This window comes from Pleurodeles waltl, chromosome 8 (assembly GCF_031143425.1).
Source record: "Pleurodeles waltl isolate 20211129_DDA chromosome 8, aPleWal1.hap1.20221129, whole genome shotgun sequence".
NCBI classification, from domain to species: Eukaryota; Metazoa; Chordata; class Amphibia; order Caudata; family Salamandridae; genus Pleurodeles; species Pleurodeles waltl.
Genome location: NC_090447.1, coordinates 148,651,901 through 148,673,128, shown reverse-complemented (window position 1 = coordinate 148,673,128; position 21,228 = coordinate 148,651,901). Strand labels below are relative to the sequence as shown.

At 43.4% G+C, this 21,228-nt stretch overlaps 1 protein-coding gene across 2 annotated transcripts in view; it reads left to right on the top strand.

Moving 5' to 3' along the window:
- Positions 1-21,228, top strand: part of LOC138249824 (disks large homolog 2) — a 3,298,389-nt gene that overhangs the window by 1,444,850 nt on the left and 1,832,311 nt on the right. For both annotated transcript variants that reach the window (XM_069203947.1, XM_069203948.1), the window contains exon 6: positions 13,039-13,208. In XM_069203947.1, coding sequence (XP_069060048.1) covers positions 13,039-13,208 — 170 coding nt within the window. The remainder of the gene's footprint in view (positions 1-13,038; positions 13,209-21,228) is intronic.

Here is a 21,228-nt window from a genome sequence, read left to right as displayed (position 1 = left end):
TCTCTTCCGCTAATGTGCTTTCCTCAGCAGAGAAGCAAACTGCAAGTGTTTGCACCTGTGCTAAGGACAGACTTTTAAATTTGGAATCCAGTGCACTATCTCAGGTTTTTCTGAGTACTGACTGACACCAGTCCCACATACCACAGCTACCCACATGCCCAGAATGATTGAAATTCAATAGGAAAATCTTTATTTTTCTGTATTGCATGTTGGGAACTTTCCTGTAGCAGGCAATAATTACACACACACATACGTGGCATAAAGCTTTTGTCTGAGAGGCCTGAGAACATGAGTAGTAGGACTTTTGTGAATCTGTATAGACTTTGGACCTTTTCCTCATAAAAACATGAGAAAAGTCTGTGATGTTTAGCTAAAGTTTGTTGGGCATTCTGTAAAAGAAAACTGAGGGGGCATGCAGGCAACAGCATCTTAGACTCACCCTGGTGTCTTGTTATCACAAATGTCTGGGGTTGGCAGGTTTCCCTGGGTGCCCTCCGACTAGGAGCCAAACTACCACAGCTACTCATAGCTCTAGAATGATTAAATTTAAACGTAAAATATTTTGATTCCATGTTTCATTTTGGCACTTTTCTTGTCACAGCCAATAAGCCCGCCCACACTAGTGGGGTACTAGTTTTATCAGGAGAAGTCTGGGAATGCAGGATAGTAGTACATATGCTAATATATATTGAAATCCATTAGATTTCTGTCTTTTCAAATGTAAACCAGTGTTCACATATGTACACATATTGTAAAACACCCTCGTAATCACCTGATAATATGTTAGCCTCAAAATCAGAGTGATATTAATTGCCCGCATCTCTGGCTTAGATTCTTAAGCACATATCAAACGTGCAAAGCTTTTCTTCATACCCATTTTTTGTTCATTGGTTTTTACCTTATCAATTGATTCTTGAATAAAACACAAGCAAATTTGAAGGCTGTTAGACAGGCTAACTTTAACTAAACATTTAATGTGCATCTCATATATATGATCATAGATTCACACACATAACGTTCAAAATAAATGCAGAACATGAACAGGAACAAAAGAAATGCATGTTACTTCTGCATATACAGCTTAACATTTAAATATTTACATGGATAATGAATCATAAAAGCAATTTAAATGATATCATAATAAGCCACAACATGGATGATGGCCCTGAGTGGCACATGTTTTTGACAACCAAAAAACACCATATATTTCTGTGTCTGGGAGAGTGCTATGGATGTAACAGTATATTACTTTTGTAGAACAGCACTCAGTGCAATAAAGTACAGATAAAAAACATGGTCACTAGTTTCTACCTTTTCCTACATAGTTTGGGAAAATCATGACTAATCAACACAAGTGATTTGTTTCTGAATTCTGAATTTTGTCTAGTTTTCACAAATGTATAGTTTAGGTTCATCCTTGGGTTTCACGCCTATTTCTGCCACAAACTGCAAATAGATAGAATTCCAATAAATAGGAAGTATTTACCACCATCACCTTGTAAAGTGTGGAACAAATATGTTTTTACAACTCTGTTTCTGAAAGCTAGTGAGAGGGTGATCTTGACACAAGACACCTTATGGTGATGCTATTAGTTAGGATATAACTTACTTACTTACCACTTTTTTCCATGTTTTTAAACAAATAAAAATCTAAGACATTCTCACTTTTTGGCTATTTTCTTGATCCTTTCAGAGAGTGCACAAATTGTGAAAAACATTTGGGAATTTGCAATCTTTGTGAATTTGCAAGTCTTAAGGCAATAGAATGGTTTCAACTCTATAGATCTAATTAAAAACAAACAAGGCAAATTAATAATAAAAAAAGTCACAAAATCTTCCACATTGTAATATTGTAAAAATAAATTGCACTTACATTCTGTGAACCTGACCAGTCGACTTGTATGATTGCTACACAAAAGTCCCCAAAAGGATCGGAAATGTTTGCAGTTAACTCAATTTGGTAAGATCTGTATTGTTACATAATGTACAGAAAGATTTATTGATTCATTCTCAATCAGTAGTAAGCTAGGTGCGTTGTGTGTGTTGATTTCAATCATCCTAAATTGAATCCCAGACCCTTATATCTACTCCTTATTCTGATTTAATTTTACTTGAAAGAGTGGCTACCTGCAAAACCTGTTGTTACCATGGCTTTATACAATATACATGGAAGGGGCTTTGATGCCACCCAATGGACTGCCCTCTCTCACCTCATACTATTGGCTGTTTGATGTATAACGCCGCCTACTGTGGAGTGCCTGCACTGCAATGCAAAAGAGACATTTTCATCTCAGAACTACATAGGATCATCACATATTAAATTATACTTCATAGGTGCTTTGCATTGAGAAAATACTTGTTTTTTTGTTTTTTAAACTGTAGCAGGCTTAATTATGTTTTAGTCCAGACTCAAAATGCAATCCCAAATGATTGTATTTTTCAGGAGATGTTGGACTTGCACTGTGGGCTGGGACCTGAGTACTCCCTCTGTCAATGGATTTGTTCCAACGCCAATCAAACCTAAATATCTTAACATTGGTGTTTATTTATTACTAAGTGCATCTTTTAAAACTGCAAATGTCAACTTTGCGTTTTACGGAAAATGCTTTGTTTTTATTATATATTTTGGCTGCCTGTGTGCTGGGTCTGTTCAGCACATGCTCTCATAAAGTTGGCTATTCATGTTCCAAAATCCTTTGTCAAATACATCGGTGCTAATTGATAAAAGCATCTATGATTTCTAGAGAAATTCTCTTTTATGGTCTCTTACATGCTTATGTGAATCTGCCTCAAAACTTCCTGTTCCTATTAGTAAAATTGCAAAGACGACACAGTCCTTTATAGTTGTCATAATTGTATATGAATATTCTACGATTATTCACCTTTTATTCTCATTGTAAATGTTTTGGGGCCAATTCACAAAAGTATCTAAAAGTATGTAAAAGAGTACTACTGGAGTACTACTTTATATGATCCAAAATGGCTTTGTGAATAGATCCTTATGAGTGTTTTGTAGGATGTTCCTATTGGGAGTGGAAATGAACTGTGAGTGCAGTGTACCTCCTTATATTAGCTGTCATTCTCTATCTATGCTGTACTTCTATGACCTGGGTTTCTGTTCTGTTTCTGTGTTACTCTTTAGCGTTTATTGTGCCCCCTGTTCATGTGAACGGTACCTCTAAACCACTGTTTGCATTGTGAGTGAGTGGTGCACCCCTCTAAATAGCAAGCTTGGCTTTGTTGAGCAACATGTACCCTTCCCACCTGTGAACAGGCTCAAAACCTCTACATTTGACTTGTGAATGATTTGTTTGCCCATTTGAATACATGCTTGAACTCTGTGTGCTGTATATTGCGTCAGTGTAGGAAATTGGGTTACTGGTTGGGAGTGGGTGAAATGGAACGAATGTAAGAGTTTTTCAATACCAAGATATTTAAATCTTGAAAGTACATGTCCACCTGTTTGAATACTCTGCACACCTTCTTGGCCATTTAGGGTCTACCATGGGGATGACATATGTATTAAAAAGGAACATTTGGGCCTGACAAAAGGTTTACACTGCCAGGTCAAAATGGCAGTTTACAACTGCACACAAAGGCTGCAATGGCAAGCCTTTGATAAGTTTAAAGGTAAAGGGATACTTAAATGGGTGGCACAATCAGTGAGTACATTGGAACCCTGGGGCACACTTTACAAACGTAGTGTCAGTCACCCAGACAGGAGGAACTGAAGACAAGCAGCCAATTCGGACTGATGTTACAGAATATAGTGGAGTGCAAGTACAACATAACATAGGCACTATCATCTAAAGGATTGAGTGAAGAAATATAAATCATTCAAGCAAAGGGGGCCAAGAAGAAAGGGGCTAGCCAAAAGGATTGTCCTCTTTACTCCTGGAAAGTTTTAAACCAATCCAAGGCCAACCCCTTATCCCCAAGTCAGCAAGGCATTGTAAAAAGATTGCATGGGATATTATATCACAAACCTCAGATAGATCAAGTAATATCAGTGCAGTCTGTAGGAGGCTGGCTCAGTTTATGGTGTACACCTATACTGAGTCCAGGCAGCCCTTAGTGATAGTGAATAGGTGTCCAGATAGCAAAATCTCTCTAGGGGTTGCTGAGGCGAGCAGCTGAAGCTTATTCAGGAGGAATGTAAAGCACTTCCAATACCACAGTAGTCAGACAATAACTCACTCACAAGGAAAAACCATCCAAGTGTTGCAAAAATAAAGGATTCTTTATTACAGGACTACTACTAGACTAGCATTGGTATATCTCCCTTTAGAGATATCTACACACAACATATACACAAAATAACCAATAGAAATAGCATAAAATGTACAGGACCCTATGCGGGGGCAAAACCATATACTAAATAAGTAGAATGCGAAATAGTGAACCCAATCAAGGTAAGAGTGGTAATAAGCTAGGGGCCTAGGGGTAGATGAAAACACCAGAGGTAAGTACGGTAAGGGTCCCCAGCTGTGATTCAGGACCTTTCCCAGTGGACCCAGAGGAAGCCAACAGACAAGAGGAGGTTTGGGAGTGCCACCACCCGAGGATACCCAGAAGACAGGAGTACCTACACCAAGGGACCTGGATGCAGAGGGGAGAAGGGACTCTTTCTGAAGTCAGTGGAAGCCTTGGATTGTCCAGCTGCTGTCACGACCTGGTGACCAGGCCAGTGGAACCCAGGGGTGGGTTCTGGATGTGGAGGACCGAAAAGGAAGGGGACAGAGTCTAGCACCCTTGGAGGTGCCCAGGTGGTGCAGGTGGCACTGCTCACCCTCATGTGGTGAAGGTCCTGCAAGTCGGTGGAGGAAGAAGTCCAGCTACAGGGGCCAGGAGCTGCAGAAGATCCCAGGAGTCATCTACGAAGTGTCCTTCAACAGCCATCAGATTGCAGGTGGGTCAGTGACCACCCAGGTAACCAACAAGCACTGGCAAATGCAAGCAGGAGCTGAAAAGGTATTTGCAGAGTTTTGGGGACAAGCATGGTCCAGGAGACTCTACCCTTGAGGGGGAGTCAGGGCTGTCCCTCAGCACACATGAAGGCCAGCAGAAAGTGTTGGAGCCCCCATGAGTGACCGACAGGTGATGGGTAAAGGTAGTCACAAGGAGGCCTCAGCAGCACAACAAAACAGAAGTCCCACATCGCAGGAGTTGCAGGATAAGGGCTGATCTTCAACTTACAGAGTGGTGGAGGCCGGGGCTTCTCAGCACCTGAAGAGCTCCTGGAGAAAGAGTCAACAAGCCTTGACAAGTGCAACAGTCATAGTACACAGGGGTTCCAGTCCAGGTGTAGGAGCAGGGGCCCACAGTTTCCCAAGTTGGTCAGAAGACAAGCAGGACCTAGAGGAAGCCACAGACCCACCACCTGTGAAGCAGAGCCGTCCGATGTCTGTGGAACAGCAGACCCCCACCAGCCGGTTGACGGTGTCTTGTGGTGCCTGCGGATGTAGGGGAGTGACTCCTTCACTTCAAGGGAGATTCCTTTGTGCTTCAGCTGCAAGCAGAGTCCTTCGACCTTGGAGGATGCACAACCTTGGATGTTGCAGAATTCTTGCAGGATCCAGAGAAACAATGTTGCAGTAGGAGCCTTCCCACCAGAGAGTTCCTTGGAGCTTGACAAATCAGAGGACCCACCCACGGGGGAGTCCTTATGTAAACCTAAAGGGGGTCGGTCACTCTCTGAAGTGACCCACCTATCAGAGGGGGTCAGGGACATCATCTATCTGACCTAACCAGTCAGATATTCCCAGGGGCCTCTGCCCATCTTGTTTCCAAGATGGCAGAATCAAGTGGCCACCTGGCAGAGCCCTGTGCACCTCCCTAGGGGAGGAGCTGGACAGGATGGTGGTCACTCCCAAGTCCTTTGTTTATTTTCATGCCACAGCAGGAACGAGGGGTTCCTAAACTGATGCAAACCGGATTATGAAAGGAGGGCACCAAATGTGCCCTTCAAAGCAGTCTGGTGGTGCTCAGAGGTCACCCCACCCCAGCCCTTTGGCACCTAATACACAAGGGGAGGTGGTCACAACTCTCACCTTGCAGAAAATCCTTTTTTTCTGCCTCTCCAGCCTGAGCCAGGCTCACCAGCAGGAGGGCAGAACAGTGTCTGGGATCAACAGCAGCTAGACCCCATAAGGCTGCACAAGCAGAACTGGGGGATCCTCTTAGTAAACCCCAGAGTACATGGTATCATGCAACTAGCACTGGAATCGGTGTAGTTGCATGATTCCATTATGTTTGATACCAAACATGCCTAGGTTCAGTGAAGCCATTATGTAATTGGACCCCTCATGTTGACCAGTGTCCACTACATACCTTAAGATGGCTTCCCCACACTTACAAAGCCCAGGGAATGAAGTCTGGGGTTTGTAGGGGTACCCTGCTCATGCAAGGGTATCCTCACACTTAAGGGCAGCGCCCTGCCCTTGGGCTGAAGGGCCTACCAGAGGGGTGAATTACAATGTTTAAGTGCAGAGACCAGGATATGAGGCAAGCCTTATATCTGTAGTGAAAGGGTGCAGGCACCCTTTCACTCAGGCTGCAATGGTTGGCCTGCAGACATAGTTTGCATGGGCTCAAGACATGCTGCAGCTCATGTTGGGACCCCTGGTGTACCAATGCCCTGGTTGCCTAAGTACCATATACTAGGGACTTACATGAGTGCACTAGGATGGCAATTGTGAGCGTAAAAGGTTACCAAGCAACCAAATTTAGGGGAGAGAGCACTGGCACTGGGTCCCTCATTAGCAGGATCCCAGTGCACTACAGTCCAAAGCATACAGATGCCAGGCAAAAGAAGTGGGGGGTATTACACCCAGAACCCAGCTTACTACACAGCCTTCCCCTCAATGTAGTTTCTTTTTAATATATTTAGAAACATTTAATAATATTACCCCTAAACTCTCTTTGGGTGAAAAACCCCGACTGACATGGATGAAGTAGTCTACTTGTTTCCAGATATTCCAAGAGCTGCCCGTTTATCAGCTTCTCAAGTGAGTTAATTGCTCCTGGGAAGAAGCAATATTGGTCTGAAATTAACCAGTTATGGCATTTTTTCAACACAGCCCTATAAGTCTCCTTGCCTTCTTGTGAGGCGTCAACACCACTCTCTCTCTCGAGTTTCTAACTCAAAGGCAAATGCTTGAGTACATCTTGGGAGAAAAGGTCTGTGATTGCAATCTTTCTGAGTCTTCAGGGGAACAAAAGTGGCAGCCGACAACTGAAGCATAAAATGTTGGGTTTCATTATTAAATGATGTGGTTATATCATAGGTGATGTAAGTCATTCATAGACCCCAATAGACACTGCTGCTGGCCAGAAGAGCTTAGGTGAAGTTGTGATATGCAATTTGGCATGTTTTAATAAAATAAGCCTTGCTTATTGCTGTGCTCAGCTAGTCACATTGCCATTTGCAGTTGTCATATGCAACGTTTGAGTAATACGGCAATTTATAAAATATTTTCTCCACCAAGTTTGGTTTCTGACTTCATATTTACTTTCAGAATTTTAGTGCGAGTAGGTTCCTGAGAGAGTTTAAGGTGGCTGAAATTAAGTTTGTGTAGTACTGTAACAAGAAATGTGGAGCATAACTTCACTACTATAAGGCAAGTGGAAAACGTTTTCTTGATGCATGTCAGGATGTGTGGTCAGGGTGTGTGGTGCAAATTTAGAGGCAGATAGAAAATGTGCTGTACTTCAGCACTGTCTCTGAGCAGATAGACAGGAGGTTGGAAACTCTCCCACCTTTAAGTCACGAAGGAGCTAGAGACTAAGGGCCAGATGTAGCAACTGTCGAATTTGCGAGTTGCAAAGTGCGAGTCCATGCGACTCGCAATTTGCAACTCGCAAATTCGTATGCAGTACGGTGTCTCAGACACCAACTGCAACTCGCTATGGGGTCGCAATGACCCACCTCATGAATATTCATGAGGTGGGTCGCAAATTGCGGCCCCATAGCGAGTATAGGCACTCGCTAACATGGAGGCCTGCTGACGTCAGCAGACCTCCATGTTCGTGACCTGCTTTTAAATAAAGCAGTTTTTTTTGTTTTAAGTGTAGCCCGTTTTCCTTACAGGAAAACGAGCTGCACTTAAAAAAAACCCGAAACCTTTAGTTTCGGTATTTTTTCAGGGCAGGGAGTGGTCCCTTGGACCACTCCCTGCCCTGAAAAAATATTTTTGGGTCCAGTCACAAACTGGAGTTTGCGAGTGGGTTACCATCCACTTGAAGTGGATGATAACTGCGATGCCGTACGCGGTCGCAAATGGTATTGCATCCCACTGCGAGTCGCAAAAAGGAAGGGAACACCCCTTCCTATTTGCGAGTCGGAAATGCATATTGCGAGTCGGTACCGACTCGCAATATGCATTTCTGCATAGCAAAGAGGCATTTGCACCTCGCAAACGGCGTGACGTGCGAATACTTTGCTACATCGGGCCCTAAATGATTTTGGCATCTTCATTAAAAGACTACATATCAGTTATTTACCACAAGTGAGTGCAATTTGAGGATATTACCATTTTGGGAGTGGAACACAAGCTGAAGGTGAATCAATGGAAGACTATGTGAAGACTCTCAGGAAACTAGTTTCATCATGTATCTTTGGTTCCTTTACTGAAGAGAGGACTAGCAGTTTGTACTGCACTGCAACATTGAGAATATAAGAGAAGAATTAAGAATGAAGAAGGAAACTACTCTTTCTGAAATATGTATTGTTGCAAAGGGCAGTAAACATATGGTAATATGTGTGGAATAAATTAAGAATGGAATCAGGAAGAGTGTGTCACTCAATGTTAGTATGGATGATAATGTTTTCTTGATTACCAAATAAACCAGTAAAGGAAGAGGAAGCTAAGAAGTAACATTCAAAGGATGTTGATATAGATATGATATGGTTGTAGGCGATCTTCCAGGTGTAAAATTCTATCAAGACGATAATATGATTTCTGGGAAAAATTGGACAGAACACAGTGTAATGATGAATGCACTTCACCAAGATTTGAAGGACATGGCCTTACCTTGAGAGCAGATAAGAGCAGATTTGGCAAGACTAGATAGAATATCTTGGTCACAGCTTTTCAGGGGAAGGAACCAAACCAAAAATATGACTTTGTGAGTACTAAGAATATTACTTCTCTGACGAATCAGGTTTTGTTCAGGTCAAAACGATTTTTGGTAAAGCCCATAATTTGCAAGCTTTTGTGCCCGGTAGGTAGACCATCAGGGTCACAGATGTCAACTTGAAAAGCCTGGGAGCTTTTTTATTGCATGGGCCAGATACAAATGAATTGATAATTGCACTTGGGCAACGGGAGACAAAAACTATTCTGTCACTAAGCACAAGCCTGTAGTAATCAAGCGGGCTTAGGCCAGGTTTAGGACTTTTCTGTGGGGAGAATATTTTATAGTTAGGATGGTTCATAAACAGCTTAAGGCTTTTTTTCTTAAAAGAGGCTTGATGATGTGTCTAGCAGGATAAGAAAATAGGTTGTCTCTTTTGTGTTTGCAATCTTATTACGTTAGAGCTGGGGACGTAGTGCTTAGCAATGGTGTGCTTTCACTTCTGGAATCCGGTGTGTGTATTTGGCAGCAGCTGTGAAGCAGACCGTTGCTGTGGATCCCTGGCTGGGGCTCGTTAGATGGTGCAAAAAAAACACATAAAAAAGTCTTAGATGCACTGTCGTTCATTATGAAAGTCTTCTTTCGGGAATTTACTTTGCAATTAGATTATATTGCAGGAAAATTGAATTTTGCAGCAGATTGTTTATCTCATCTTGTGTCTGCCGAGGAGTGGTAACAATGAAGAGGAATTTATTTCTCATGAGAACATATGTGGTGTAACTGAAGGTATGGTCTCAAAAGAAAAGTGGTTTAGAGAGATGATGAATGATAAAATGTAAGCCTTTTTGATCCCAAGTTGGCTAACCTATAATAATTTAAAAGAGGTGATTACACCTTTTGGAATGAAGAACAGTCAGTTGAGAATGGATTGTTGTACAGAGGCACAAAACTGGTGCCACTAAAAATCTTGTGATCTAGTTTAAATAAGTTGCTGAGGGAACGTCAAAGAAAAGGATACATATAGATTTCTGGTGGCCAGATATGGATTTCAAAGTTGAATGTGCTGTAAGAAAGAATAGTATTTGTTCTCTAACTGACAAGTTTTAAAACCCTGTGTATCCCCTTTGTGTAATCTGGAGGTTCCAGTTAATTCATGCAGTGAGGTAGTTTTTGACATTGTTGGTCCTTTGAGAGTGGAAAGGATGTCTCTGTACTTGTTGGTTCTGGTAGACTTATATTCAAGTTGGCTAAAAGTAGCATGGGTGAATTAAATTACGTACTCTGATGTAGTCAACTTTCTCAGAGATGTTTTCTGTGCATGAGGGTCTACCTAGGAGGCTTCTGACCAACAAAAGTGCACAGTTTCTTCTAGAAAATTGGATCAATCGTTAAACATTTGCTCCTTATATCACCCCCAATACAATGGAACTATAGAAAAATTAATCACTTGTTAAAAGTTAAAATAAGGTATACAGCTTGCATGTGTGAATGGTTTTGATTGGAAACTTACAGCAAAAGATTTAATTGCCACCTATCATCGGTCTCCTAATGTGACCATGTGGAATTCCCTGTTTGAGTAGCTTTGTGTAAGGAGGCCTCACACAAGGTATCACCTGAGCTGATTTCTCATAATAAAGGGTGTGTGAACATGAGTTATAGTGATGTCTGGAGAAGGAAAGAGGAAACTGCAAAAGTGAAAAGAAAAGAGCCTTATGACATGTCACTTGGTGTCGAAGTTTGCAAAGTAAATGTGTGGAACTGAGTACATGTTAGGGCCCCTGTAGGCCCTGGTATGTGGTCAACATATGGACAAACCCATTAATATAGTGAAGACATTCAACAATACTGTGAAAACAAGTGACAGAAGATTTTGGAACATGAGCTGGATTGTAGTCGTGGTCATGAGGTGGATTATCGGTATCCCGATTCAGAAGCAAATGGCTGTTGTGGCATTGAACAAACGCTGAAAAATACAGTATCATTGACTATGAAACAAATTATTCAGTAGCTTGGTACATATTTGTTCTTAACTGTTTTAGTACATTTGCACTTAAATGTGTTTTGCACAAACAGTGTCTCCAAACTCCAGCTGATGTTGTACAATACTGCATCTGAATTTGATCCGCATCTTAAAATGAGTTGCACTGTATTGTCATTTTTGCTCCTACAAGTGTTATTGTGAAGAAGCAAGAGGGATTGAGTCTGTGGCGCAAATATTCAGTACTTATTTGTGCATACCTGTTTTTTTCAGATACTAGTACACTAATGTGAAATGTATTGGCTTTGCGCTGTTTGGTAACTTTGATTATTTTTATTCACCATTAGGACCATTATCAGCCTATCTGAGCTTGCTATAGAAAAGAGAACTAATCTGAATGTAACAATGTTCCCTAAGACTTAAGACCTTGAAAATCATACTTCTTTAGGCCAGTACCTCATTGAAAAGTCACACAAGTAATTGTTTCGCAATTGTATTATATTTCCTCAGTCTTGGAATGAGAATTCCATATTTATAGTTGCTCTCTCGGACTTATGGAAAGATTTTACCTCCACTTTATATTTCTTTTTGTTTTTGCTTAACTTGTGTGTGGTCATTAGTGAATATGTTTTCCTTTTTATGCACTTAGTTTGGATCTTAAATTACTTTTACTTTTGACTGCACTGCTTGTTTGCACCCCAACTTCAAAGCAAGTCCTGAGTTGAGAGCAAAGTAGAAATGGTGAGACAAGGAAATTTTAAAAAAAGGGTGTGGTATCAGTCTTGAAAGCCCTGTGACGAAGCTGTTGTTCGAGGTTTGCTTGCCCTACCATCACCCTCAGTTATACATTCACCTTATCAACAAAAGGCATTTGAGCGTGTATTACAGAGAGGGTGAACTGTCACACTCTTAGCAGCAGTATACTGTCAACTGATGGCGCACCTTTATCTGAGTGAGCTGGGAGCAGACTGGGACAGTGTACCATATTAGAACAAATGATCTGTTCACAGTCCATATGCAACTCATGCATACATAGTGAATGGTGCATTAGTGAAAGTTAGACTGGCTGATTAAACCCTCAGGTCTGCTTTTAATTGAAAGAAGAGATCTCACTTTAAAAGGTGGACAAGGATCCCACCACAGGTGGCTGCGGTGAGTCACTGTACCTAACTGGGGGGAAGTCTTTGTGGTACCTGGGTCGCCATTGCTCCCTCCAACGGCATGCCACCATGGGTGGGGGACTTACTTTGTGCCACCATATATGTGGCATGTAACTAGAAAGTCACACAGAAATTTTGACTTTCAATGATGCCATAAGAGGACTTTTACTACAGAAGTATTATTGAAATTGAACATTGTGGCACATGTGGCAAGAAACATTTTATTTTACAGTCATCCTTTTTTCAATTGTAACTATGCTACAGAATGGATGGACACATTTTGCGGCATTTTATATACCTTAAAGGCCACGGGTACGATGGAAATGTCATTCATTTTGAAGGAAACATTCCAAATGGCCTCTTTAAATTGAACATATAAATATGAAAATAGAGAGTAATGTGAGAACTATTAGTGTTGATTGTCAATAATCATTTTATTACAGATTGAAAGTTAACTACACTGAGTTAGAAATAAATGTACCATGCAACAATTACTAGTGCTTCAGAGTTATCAAATGTTACATTTGCTGATATGTGGCACATTTACATCACTTTTGATAATTTGGCCATGAGTGATAACAATGTGATTAATGTGCATTGTTTATAAAAGAGAGAACATGTGAGTGTGCTAGCAACACAAAACAAATCAGTTTAGTCTCTATTTGCATTGCAATTTGTGAATCATCCATGGATTTTTCTAAAAAAAAAATAGAACTATAATTTATTGAATAGAGAAATTAATAAAGTAGTGAAAAGAATTGTAAACAGTCAGAAGTAAAGTGTCACATTTGGCAATGAATGACAATACAATATGTCCTTTTACAGGGTCAACGACTGCATACTGAGAGTGAATGAAGTTGATGTTTCGGAGGTCTCGCACAGCAGAGCGGTGGAAGCTCTTAAGGAGGCTGGCTCAATAGTTAGACTCTATGTTCGTAGAAGAAGACCTATCCTGGAGACCGTTGTAGAAATCAAACTCTTCAAAGGACCAAAAGGTAAATCAACAGATGGCACCTGTTAGGTCATCACCTAGTTGAACATTCAAAAGACAAAGGACACAATCTCTAGCTTGGCAGTATAGGTACTCCATGAGAACAGTACTGGAGTACCTATATTGCCAAGATAATGATCCATCCATCAGATTTTGATGCTGGTGGACCTTAGGTTTGGCTACAGTGAGGACTACCCTGTTACTGCCACAGCTAAAGTTCTCTGATGGCCCGATAGATTAAGGACCATCGGAGAAATGGTTATATGTCCACCTGCCAAAGTGGAATGAGCTGACATTTAGACATTTTTTACTGTCCCTCACCTTCAGGCAAACCCTGGTGGAGAGGGGCAATAATATTGAATGTATGGCCCCCTCATCATGGAAAATGTCTTCCATGGAAAGTGGGGACATTTTCTTTTTTATTTTCAAAAAGAAAATCCAGTTCAAGGATTTGTTATTTTGAAAATAAAACTGGTGCAGGGTTCCGTCCTGCTGACGGTGCCCTCACCAAACAGGGAAATGGATTGGCAGGATCCACCGTGATGGCCGTTCCTGTCAATGCATTATAAATGACCCGCTGTTTGGCAGTCATTTATAAATGTGCTGGGCAGGCCGTCCACCAGGGGGATTGAGTTATTTATTGTGCCCCCCAGGGAGAACAGTGGGTCATCTGCCCACTTAGGAACCGCTATTGCAGTTTTATGCACCTTGAAAATGCATTTTCTTGAAATTTTTGTCTGTTAGAATCATTGCAATAATATTGTGTGTGTTTTATTTTTCCCCAAATTTCTATTTTTTGAAAGATGAACACTACTGTCCATGGGATCAAACTAAGTGCATAGCACACTTCTGTCCTTGCAGGTGTTGATTTAGAATGAACTCCTAATGCACTTCTATCCCTGCAGATGCTGGGACAGAATTTGCCCACAGTACACTTCTAACATTGCAGATGGGGGCACAGATTGTGACTACAATATACTTCTGTCTCTGCAGATACTGCATTTCTGCCCCTGCAGATGAGGGGAAAAATTGTGGCCACAACAGTGCCTTCAGTGCCAACAGACACTGAGATGGCACAAGCCCATAATGCACTTCTGTTCATGCAGATATAAGACAAATTGCAGCTTCAATACACTTCCATTCTTTCAGAAAGTTGGACAGATTGTGTCCAAAGTCCATTTCTGTCCCTGCATCGATTATGGCTAAAAGCACTTTATTCCCTGCTGAAGCTGAGACATATAGTGGCAGTGAAAGGCAATGATGTATGGAAACAGGGAGAAAGAGGAAATAAAGGATAGACCACAGGGGTGGCTGCCCCTGAATGGGGGTGGCGGGGCGGGAATAAAAAATGTTTTTAAAAAATTTGGAAACTACTTACCTTGTCTGTCGGGAGATGGGTTCATCTCCTTCGTCCTCATCGGAAAGTACCCAGGCTCCCCTCAGCCAATCACAAAGCTGGTGTCACCAGCATGACAACAGCATTGTGATTGGTGTGAGTGGCCTGCTTCGTCACTCACAAAGGAAGGGAAGACTTGTGCACTTTCAGCCAGGAGGAGAAATGCAAAGTGCGCATGTATGTTGGGTGGGAGCAATGCAGCCGGCTAAACACACATGCGCACTTTTGGTGCACGAACAGCCCTCAAAATTATTGACAATTTTGCTAGTGGTGTCACTGACCTTCCTTGGGGTACCACAAAGAGCATACTGTGGACTTTCAGTCTACTTGTGGGTCATTATGTAGAGCTCCTCGGCTTAAGCAATGAATAACCAATGAGCACCCTTACTGCTGTGTTCTTAGACTGCAGGTCTTTTCTTTCTGTGGGGTCCTCATGGTCCCAAGCCGGGGTACCTAAGAGTAAGTGGGGGTCACTGGGGGGCTGTAAGGAGGTGCTCTAAAGCCCCTCCAACTCTTCCGGCTGTCAGCATGTACTGCACTCCAGCTTGTGTGAGCCAGCAGATGATGTTCTGCTCTCACCGAAGATGAGATGTTCTTTTTGTACTCCTGTGGTGGTAGATGATTAGTGTACTACTCCTGCGGCAGTGGCACGTAGGGTTGGTTCCACCCATATACACAGTCATAGGGGCAGAAAGACACAACAGAGCTGTCTTCCTCATGTGTTAGGGTCCACGAGCCAGAAGAAAATGCTGGCATCTCATATTAGTTTGCTGGGGTCCAGGGATGGGTATCCGGGCCTCCTTCAATGTTCAGTTGATGTGTCAGAGCATCCACTGGGGTCTGACCCTAGGTCCTCGGGGCTGAAGTTTGGACCCACAGACAACCTCTCTCCAGGATAAAGAAAATTAAAAATAACTACAGATTTTCTGACTTCCAGTCCCGGGCCCAACTGGAGGCATTTCAGGAGGCATGCAAGGTGCCAGGAGCACGGCAACTCTGTTCTTCAGGGGGTCAAAGGTCAAATAATTGCAGGTGCATAGCTTTAGCCGGATGAGCTCATTTTCATGATCATGGTTTCACTTTACTTCTGGCGGCAAACTCTAGCCACTAGGTATTTTTTCAACAGGCCTCCTGCCTTCTAAAAGGAGCACTTTGCAGGGAGATATTCTTATTGACTTCCTCCACCAGACTTCACTTACTCTGACTCCTGATGCACATCTCCTGCTGGTGGGGACATCCTTTGCCTCCCCTCAGCTTCCAGCTTGCAGGGCACCATCCTGCCCACACTCACAGGCCCCACAGCTTCCTCGTTATCTGCAAGGGCACCTAGTAGGGTATTATTGCCAGAACTTCCAGCAGCTGGTCTTTAGGGGGCATAAAAGGACCAGCACCATTGGCCCAGGAGAGACCCATCAAATCCTGGGGGGCAGTTGAAGACAAAGTCCTTAGACTCTCCTCGCAGGACACCAGTTGGCTTCGCCATCTCCTTCCCCATCAGTTGTTCATTACCTCTCTGTCGTCACCTTCTAGGTCCTGGGTATTGTTCTCTGTATCCTCCTTGCTCAAGGATTTATAAGTGGGGATGCAAAGTTCAAGATACCATGCCCCTCTTGCCAATGCTAGAATGCCCCTGCATCCCTCCACCCTGTTGAAACTCTCCTGCACAGCATTCTGGGACAATTCAATATGGTGCTGTCATGTTTTCTCTGTGAAGAATTCCTCGAAGGGCCGCAGCTGCATCCCTAGCTGACATCACTGCCAGATCCCTTCCAATCAAAACTTCATAGGGAATTTCCTTCTGTGTTGGCTCCAGATGTACGGGCTTCCTCCCTTGTTCAGTGGGTCTTGGCTGACCGAGTCCAGGTGCAGTGTGACAGCTAATTATCAGATGTAGATTTTCCTCCCCACTCTTTACTTCCCAGGAACTGAGCCAATCACTGTTAATTGCTCCCTTTGTGTGGGGAGGCCTTTGTCAGGAGCAGAGTAATTAACCTGTCCCAGCATGTGGGGCAAAGCCCTGGAATTATGAGCTGAGCCAGAGAAATATGACAATTCCTGACGACCCATAAGTGTGAGAAAATGCCTCTCTTGTCGATGTTAGCCCCCACTTTTTTCCTGGTATTTGATGTGGTCTCAAAATTGTTAGTTCTCAGGGCCCCTGCTAATCAGGTTCCCTGGGCCAGATCTCTTTCCCTAAAACTTGTGTGATGCATTGGCACAACTGGCAACACCTTTAGCTGCCACCATAGCTACGTAGTAAATGGTACTTAGGTACCTAGGGCATGGGGTACTGAGGGTAGGCCCCCGAGGCCAGCAGCACAGATTGTGCCACCCTCTAGGGCCATACATCTAGATGCCATTGCAGGCTGAGTGTTCTGATGCAATTTTAAAAGACAAACTCAACATGGTACGCAACATGTGTGCCCTGTCCACTACACACCACATGCAATATAGACATTCCACCCCTCTACCAGGTCTTCTAGCACTAAGGCAGGGTGCACTATACTGTATGTGAGGGCATAGCTGCATGAGCATTATGCCCCTACTGTGTCCTGACAGAACTGGGACATAGTAAGTGAACAGAGCAGCCATTTTAAATGTGTGTGCTGGGCACTGGTCAGTATGTGTTTCTCAGCTGTATGGTGGCTACTATGACCCTGGATTGTTTGTTATCAAACAACTCAGAATGATAAATCCAAACTGATACCAGTATTGGATTTATTACAAAATCTACCCAAGGGTCACCTTAGAGGAGCCCCTGCAAAAGCTAACTACTCTGGCATGGTTGCTGGTAGGTCACAACCAGCCTTCCACCACCAGACAAAATTCTGAGCCCCTGGGGTGAGAGATCCTGCTCTCTGGGACTCAGAACAAAGCCCTTCCTGGTTGGAGGTGCTAGACCCCTTCCTCAGGAATGTGCGCTGCCCTGCTAGCGAGCTTCAAAAATCTCACTGCCCTTGAAATTCAACCCCAGGCCTGCTGCTAGCAGCAGATGGCTGTTTCTGTTGTAAACTCCTACCTTTTGCAGAAGCAATGGCGGTACACCAGACAAAGGACAAAAGGAGTGGTCAGTCCTGTCTTGCAAATCCCCCAAGCTGTGCATGCAAGGTGATAACTCCATTTTTGTTTTCTTCCATCTTGCATGGAAGGAAATTAGCCAGTCAAGTGTAGGAAAGTGACCTGTGCCCACAGGAAGTGGTCACTAAGTGGGTGTAGCCACCATAAGGTTACTACTTAAAATGCCCACTAAATACAGTATTTAGTGGGCATCCCAAGACCAAGAAATCAGATTCCAATGACAAAAGAAGACCAGCAACAAAGAAGACCCAAAGCTCGAGAACTGAAGTCCTGCTGCACCAAGAACAGGCGCCAAGCCCTGCCTGCTTCACCCAGGACTTAACAGTCGCCACTGAGGGGTTGCTTAAACATTGGACGGACTCTACAAACCCCCAGAGGACCTCCACTCTTCATACATTTCCAAAAATTTGCCTGCAGAGTGAAGGCATCAGTCCACTGCAACAAGAAACCACAGGACCAGGGAAGGCTACTTCACTGACTGGCTGCTGACAAAGGAACCAGACACCGCAGATGGACCAAACTTCACCTGATGGACTCTGAGGGCAAACCTTGCAAGTGTGCCAAGTTTGGTGGCACTGCGCCCTCCAGTGGCCAAACCGTGCAAAATCCCTAGGTACTGGTCACCTCACATCAGACACCAAGAAAGACAGTCCATTTCAGACTGTAAACAAGCCAGGAGAAAGCCCCAGTCAAGGGACTTCAGAAACCATGAGGACCTCCCACCAGAGTGCCTCTGCTGACCTGTAAGTGACCATCCAAGTGACCTACCTCCTGCTTCCAAGGACACCTTTGCGCACAGCTCATGGCTCACCCATTCGCTCTACACTCTTCCGGCCTGTGTCCTGCACCGCAGATCCAGCTGTGCTCTGAGGGTCCCCCACCCCTTGTGACCTCTACATTCCAAGGGGACTCAAGGGCTTACCTTTAAGTACGCCTGTGCAGTGCTTTTCCAAGTGGTCCCCGACAGTGGCCTAGCACCAGCACTAACAACTTTCTGCAGCTGCTCCCGCCGAAACCAGGAGTCGCCCAAACTTCTCCAGCTGGTCCACAGTGAACCCTGATGACCTTGACATGCGTGCAAAATGAGACATTGGTAAACACATTGCCTGATTTTATATGCATTTGTGAATAATTTCTCCATTGATTTCTACGGTGCATAATTACGCACAAAAGACTACCTTTATTAAAACCTCAAAAATTCATATCTTAAAAGGTAGTTACCCAATTCGGATGATATTGGTCTTAAAAATGTTATACAGATCTGAATTACTTTTGTAAATTGGTCTTGATGTATTCTTTTGAGTGTGTGGTCTCATTGATTGATATTGTACAAGAAATGCTTTGCACTTCTCCAAAATTTGCCTAAATGCACATGTGTACATGTGAACACATGTAACTAGTCCAGTGCCCTTTACTGTACCTCCCTCTATCTCTTTACCTAGCCTTCCTCCACTCTCTGTGCTGCACCCTCCTCTGATTTATTTTCCTCACCCTCCTGTTCTTTTTCAAACTCATTCTCTTCCTCTTTGTCCACCTCACCTTCTTCTCGGCCCTGCCCTCCTCCTCTTGGCCTTATAGTCCTTGTTTTGACATCATCTGCTTCCTCTTCCTCACCGTTCTCCTCTCCTCTCCCTCTCCACTTTTCCATTCTCCTTTCCCACTAGGTCTCACCATCCGTGTGCCTTGCTATCCTAACTTGCTCCTCCACCTTTTTCCATATTTTCACATCTGTCTCTTGTCCTTCACCCTCCCTCCCTTTCCCTATCTTTCTCTCCATTGCTCCCTTCTTACCCCTTCCAACTAGTCCTCCTCTCACTGTCTACTACACCACATTTAACTTCTCCACCACACTTCCTGTTCACTTACCTGCTTCCCATCTCCATCTTGCCCTCCTCCTTTTCTGTCTTCTCCTCCCCTCTCTGGTCCACCCTCCTCTTCTCTCTGCTTCATCCTCTTGTATCTGTCTCACTCTCCACCTTAATTTTACCCTTCTCTTTTGTGCTCGGACTTACCCACCTCCCACTTCATTCCCTCTGCATCATCTTCTTCATTCTGACTAACCAGCGCCGTCTATTTTCACCATCCTCATCCTCTCTCTCCTCTATCCTTTTTTCTCTGTCTTGCCCTAACCCTTTCTCTCGCCCCACACTCCTCTTTTCTCTCTCCTTCACCGCCCCTTGTTTATTCCTCAGATTACCCTTCTCTCTTTTCTAGACTGTCTGCTCTCCAACCTTATCTATCCTGGCCCACTGCCCAGGTCTGCCCCCTCTGCCCCCTCCATGCCATCACTCCAAGCTCTGCCTGCTGTCCACTCAGTTCACAGTTTACCCTTGTGTGGTCACTACGCTCCCCCCGTGATAAATCACACTGCCCCTTTTCCAAGGGCCTTAGGTGCATGGCACACCCAGAACAGACAGAGACCCTTCTCCTGCGGGTGCTCATGTGGGAGATGCTGTGCTGTCAACAGGATGTGACATATTTCGCACTTCATACAGCATTGTTGCTAAGGCTGTCCATAGTATCCATTGCTCTGATGTGGGGGCACATATCCAACAAAACTCTTGTTTTTAGGGACAGGAGTATACTTTTGGATGTCTTCTGTTCCTGCAATGGCAGGAAGAGTACACAGTGCATTTCAGAAACTGTTCACTGTATGCTAATTTCAAAGCTTTGAGAAATGTGCTCAAAGAAAAATCTGCTCACATGCCTACTTCTATTCTGAACATGTTTACTAAAAACAAGAATCAGTAGTCTATGAATGACAGAGTCAGACAGTAAGAGATTCCTCCTACACCCACTGAGCATAAATCCTAATGAATATAAATATACCAGTGTTAGAGGGTTTTAACCACAAGACTCCAATGAAGATCACAAACCAAAATCCGAAAAAAAAGAGGTGACTGCGGGTGGCAAGGAACCCCGTGAGAAAGAGTACAGTTGATCTGTGACATGATACAAACATTTAAATTTTACTGCGCAGGACAAGTTACTTGAGAAATCCTGTGTACTGTTGCCAACAGTGAAAATGAGGCCTTATACATGGGCGATCAAGATGGGAGCAATGATCACAGTGGAACTGAGGTAAATCAGAGAACTTCTACAATCTTGCATTGCTATCAGCTGGAAATGGAGGATCTGGATAGGCATTTGTATTAAAGGTATTCCTGTCATTGGCATGACTATCAGCTAGAAATGGAAGTTCTTAATGGGCAATTAGATTAAAATTATTGTTATCACTGGCCTGGCATCAACTTCTTGACTTCTTGAGACCCCCTCCATTCCTCAGAAAATGTTTTCATAAACAGATTACCTCATCTATGAACTTAAAACCCATTTATCACACCTGTCCAGGAAACTTAGAGCTCCTTAATGAGCAACCATAGCCCAGATCTAGAGGCCACCACCTAGAATGTCAAGTGTCCTACTAAGCACATCACTAAAATTGACAACGTAATCAAAGAACATGTCCTGTACCTTCCGATGTTCATGGAAATTGACTCAAATTGGAGTTTGCTCAATAATATGGAACCAACTGCCCATTAGTTATAAT